Below are 3,903 nucleotides of genomic sequence, written 5' to 3'. Positions count from 1 at the left end.
GGCAGGAATGCTGCAGGGTTTTGAGTTTTTGGTGTCTGATGTTTTTATTTGTTGAATCATAGTGCATAGCAACATAACAAATAAAGAGCGTGGTATATTATGTAAGCTTTTTTCCGCTGCAGTGCTCCGCGTGAACATCAGTGAGGGTTTGAGCATATTCTGAATGCCAGTCCCTCTGGAAAATCTCCTGCATCTGGCTCTGAATGGTTTTCTGGCCCTGCCCTACTGCAGAACCCGTCTGATTCACAACAAGCCCAACCCCTGCCGTCTGGGTGAAGTAATTCTCAGACCAGTTGGAAGTTCCTGTAAAACACAATATAACAATCAGTCATCATAGCAGGATTACGAAACTGACATTCGATTTATTCCAAAACTCATATTCACAGCAATTCAATTGTAAATGTCAACATTGACTGTTTCTGTTGGCAGGTTTTTTACGATGTAGCGCCAAACCTGCCGTCAGGTTGCTGGAATATGGAAAAGCATGCAAGTGAGATCATGCTGTGAAATTTGTACATGTCGAGAGGAAACAGCGAACATACCGATGTAAACAACTCGATCAGTCACCATGTACTTGGCATGGTTAACATGTGCAAACGGGATCCTCTGCTGCTCTCGTGTTGAAGGCACCTCAAAAACTTTCTGTGAAATGAAACGTTTTAAACATTAAATCACCAGTGATGGCTGGATGAAAAACAATACACATAGAAGATGTAAAGAGCACACAAAAACGTACAGCATGAATGCTGCAGCTCAGAGGGGGCTTGTTGAGGACCGATAAAGACTGAAGGAAAACAAACATGGCACCAGGAGAATGACTCCAACAACTGACCAACAGCTTCACCTCAACACCTCTCGTGCAAGCTGCCTCACGGAGGGCCGAGTCGATGACAGGCCAAAACCTAAAGACATCAAAGTCAATAAAACTCATTGAAACATCACAATAATCTTCCACATGCCTTATAAACTAACTACATGCAAATGTACTGAATTTTCAAAATTACCCCCAGTGGTTATTTAGTATCACTGAAATACTTCTATATATAATGTTTTAATAATTTTTCATATTTTTGTTTTTGCTTTTTTATTTCTTACATTTAGTGAATCGTTTTAGTCATTTTATTTTGTTTTTGTTAATTTTTGAAAATGTCTATATACTGTAGTTTTTATTCTTTTTTTAAATTTCCATTTTAGTTTGTTATCTTAGTACATGAAAGCATAGTAAATCATTGAAAACATATACACATGCACAATAATATTTCACATGCTGTTTAAACTAGTCAAATAAAATAAGGCTTTATTTTTGTATTTTCTATTTTTAGTTTAATTTCAGTGAATTATTTTTTCACTTTGTGACAACACACTCTTGTGTGTTTTGTCCGTTTTTTAAATGTTTATATAATTTAATTCATTTTTGATTAAGTTTTAGTTTTAGTTATTTTAGTACATCAAAAAAGTTGCTTTGGCAACTAGCTGAAATAAAATAAATTAAACATTTTATTTTAGTACCGTAACTAAAATAAAGTACAAAAGTAAAAGTGTTTTTAATGCTTTTCGTTTTAGTTAACTATAATAACCCTGACTCAATATCAAATGGTAAAGATTACCGAATGGGCTCCGTGAACTGGGACATGGGAAGGTAGTCCATCACAGACACATATAGGAACCGCTCAGCATCAGCAATTACTGACAGGATGCTTGAGAGATCGTCAGAACGGCCATGTGATGATAAAGGAGGAGGAGAACTCTACAAGAACAAGTCAAACACTGTCATGTAATATTTAAAACACATTTCTGCACACACTAAAAACGCATGTGTCACATTTAGAAATGAATGAAAATGAACAAGATGGTATAGGCCATATATATTGTCCATGCAATGTTTTTCTGCAGTGAAAAAGGTGGTAATATGACAAAAAGACAACATTTCTACACAATACATTAAATGAAAAATAGACACATGGAATACATGAAAATAAGCCAGGACAAAAGCCAGAGAACAAGTGGAAATGTGAACAGGTTGAATAAAATTATTACAAAGTATGCAGTGAAAACATATTATGAATGTGGTAAACAAAAACCAGACCAAACAAATGAAGTCAACTTGTGAGAGAAACACAACTCACAGACAAATAGACACGTGCAGGGACACCGTTGAATTTAACAGCTAATGGGTACTTAGAACTGGAGAGGGCGGAGAAACGGCCCGGCCAGAAAGGAGGTAGAGATCCATTCTTCTGAGCTCCAACGTCCCAGTACACGTCAAATATCCGTGAGGCATCCTGTGCTAGACAGCTGCAGTCTTCCACAGACACTCCAACTTCTTTCACCTATTAGAACAATTTATATTACTGCATATGCATGTATATTTTTTAAAAATTGATTATTTGGGCATAGGTGGAGTTTAGGGGGGCCAGACGATAGCCAATAATTATTTTGTCTGGGCTATGAATAAAATATAAAAATGAAAGAATTCTCATTTTCTCATTTTATTTGTGTTATCTTATTATTTTAGTGGTTAGAATAAGTACGTTTTGGGCTAAATTAATTATTTAAGCCCCATATCCTCAACTTGAGAGGACATGAGAGGACTCTCTTTTCACTATTTAAGCAAGTTAACAAATATTCGTTGTTTTTTTTATAAACCCGATAATAAAAATGTGGTGGACTGAGTCATTTCTGGCTGAACTGGACAGGTGATTTGAAGCGATGGCCTTGAGTGTGGCGTGTGATGCAGTATTCAGTTTAAGCATGTACGCAAGCCTTAAGATTCACCCTCGGGTTGTGACAGCTGAAGTGGATCTTGTGAAATGTGCGATCGCATCGCCGATTACTCTTGAGAAACTTAAAGATGAAGTAGGCTACGGAAGGACAGATATCCAAACTTTTTCAGACTACTGCAGTTTGCACTCACGCTGCCCGTTGGTTCGGCTACATCAGAAAGTTTCTCAGTTATGAGGAGAATCTGGCTCCGATCTTCAGTGGCACAGGACAGATTCTCAGATCTTTCTTTACTGCACATAGAGAACGATTTGACTGAAAAACTGAAGAGATAGTGAAAGAAAGACAGTGGTCATCTACGGAATTCGGAAAAAGAGGCGGCTTTTCTGCATTAGGTATGTTTTTCTGGTTTTTTAAATGTATTTTTAATGTCGAATATATGTCATATAAATATATGAAATGTAGAACATACAGTGGTGTGAAAAAGTGTTGGCCCCCTTCCTGGTTTTTACATTTTTTGCATATTTGTCACACTTAAAAGATTCAGATCATCAAACAAATTTTAATATTACACAAAGATAATGCAAGTAAATACAAAATGCAGTTTTTAAATGATTATTTATTTTATTAAGGGAAAAAAGCTGTCCAAACCTGCCTGGCCCTACGTGAAAAAGTAATTGCCCCCGAAATCTAATAACTGGTTGTGCAACGCTTTGCAGCAACAACTGCAATCAAGTGTTTGCGATAACTGGCAATGAGTCTTTCACATCGCTGTGGAGGAATTTTGGCCCACTCTTCTTTGCAGAATTGTTTTAATTCAGCCACATTGGAGGGTTTTCGAGCATGAATGGACTGTTTAAGCATCTCAATCGGATTTAAGTCCGGACTTTGATTTGGCCACTCCAAAACCTTAATTTAGTTTTTCTTGAGCCATTCAGAGGTGGACTTGCTTGTGTGTTTGGGATCATTGTCCTGCTACATAACCCAAGTGCGCTTGAGCTTGAGGTCACAAACTGATGGCCGGACATTTTCCTTCAGGATTTTCGGATAGAGTGCAGAATTCATGGTTCCGTCAATGATGGCAAGTTGTCCAGGTCCTGAAGCTGCAAAGCAGCCCCAGACCATCACACTACCACCACCACGTTTGGCTGTTGGTATGATGTTCTTTTTATGAAATGCTGT

The 3,903-nt window shown here is 37.5% G+C and overlaps 1 protein-coding gene across 2 annotated transcripts in view; it reads right to left on the bottom strand.

Annotated features, from left to right (window-relative positions):
* Positions 1–6: 6 nt before the first annotated feature.
* Positions 7–3,903, bottom strand: part of LOC107664786 (phospholipase D3-like) — an 8,684-nt gene continuing 4,787 nt past the window's right edge. For both annotated transcript variants that reach the window (XM_016455458.1, XM_016455459.1), the window contains exons 7-11: positions 2,127–2,330; positions 1,608–1,747; positions 737–902; positions 543–642; positions 7–303 (exon numbers count right to left, since the gene is read on the bottom strand). In XM_016455458.1, coding sequence (XP_016310944.1) covers positions 98–303; positions 543–642; positions 737–902; positions 1,608–1,747; positions 2,127–2,330 — 816 coding nt within the window. In that variant the 3' untranslated portion in view covers positions 7–97. The remainder of the gene's footprint in view (positions 304–542; positions 643–736; positions 903–1,607; positions 1,748–2,126; positions 2,331–3,903) is intronic.

Source organism: Sinocyclocheilus anshuiensis, unplaced genomic scaffold (genome assembly GCF_001515605.1).
Source record: "Sinocyclocheilus anshuiensis isolate Anshui unplaced genomic scaffold, SAMN03320099.WGS_v1.1 scaffold235, whole genome shotgun sequence".
NCBI classification, from domain to species: Eukaryota; Metazoa; Chordata; class Actinopteri; order Cypriniformes; family Cyprinidae; genus Sinocyclocheilus; species Sinocyclocheilus anshuiensis.
The sequence above is the reverse complement of the archived record's forward strand: the minus strand, read 5'-3'. Positions and strand labels throughout refer to the sequence as shown.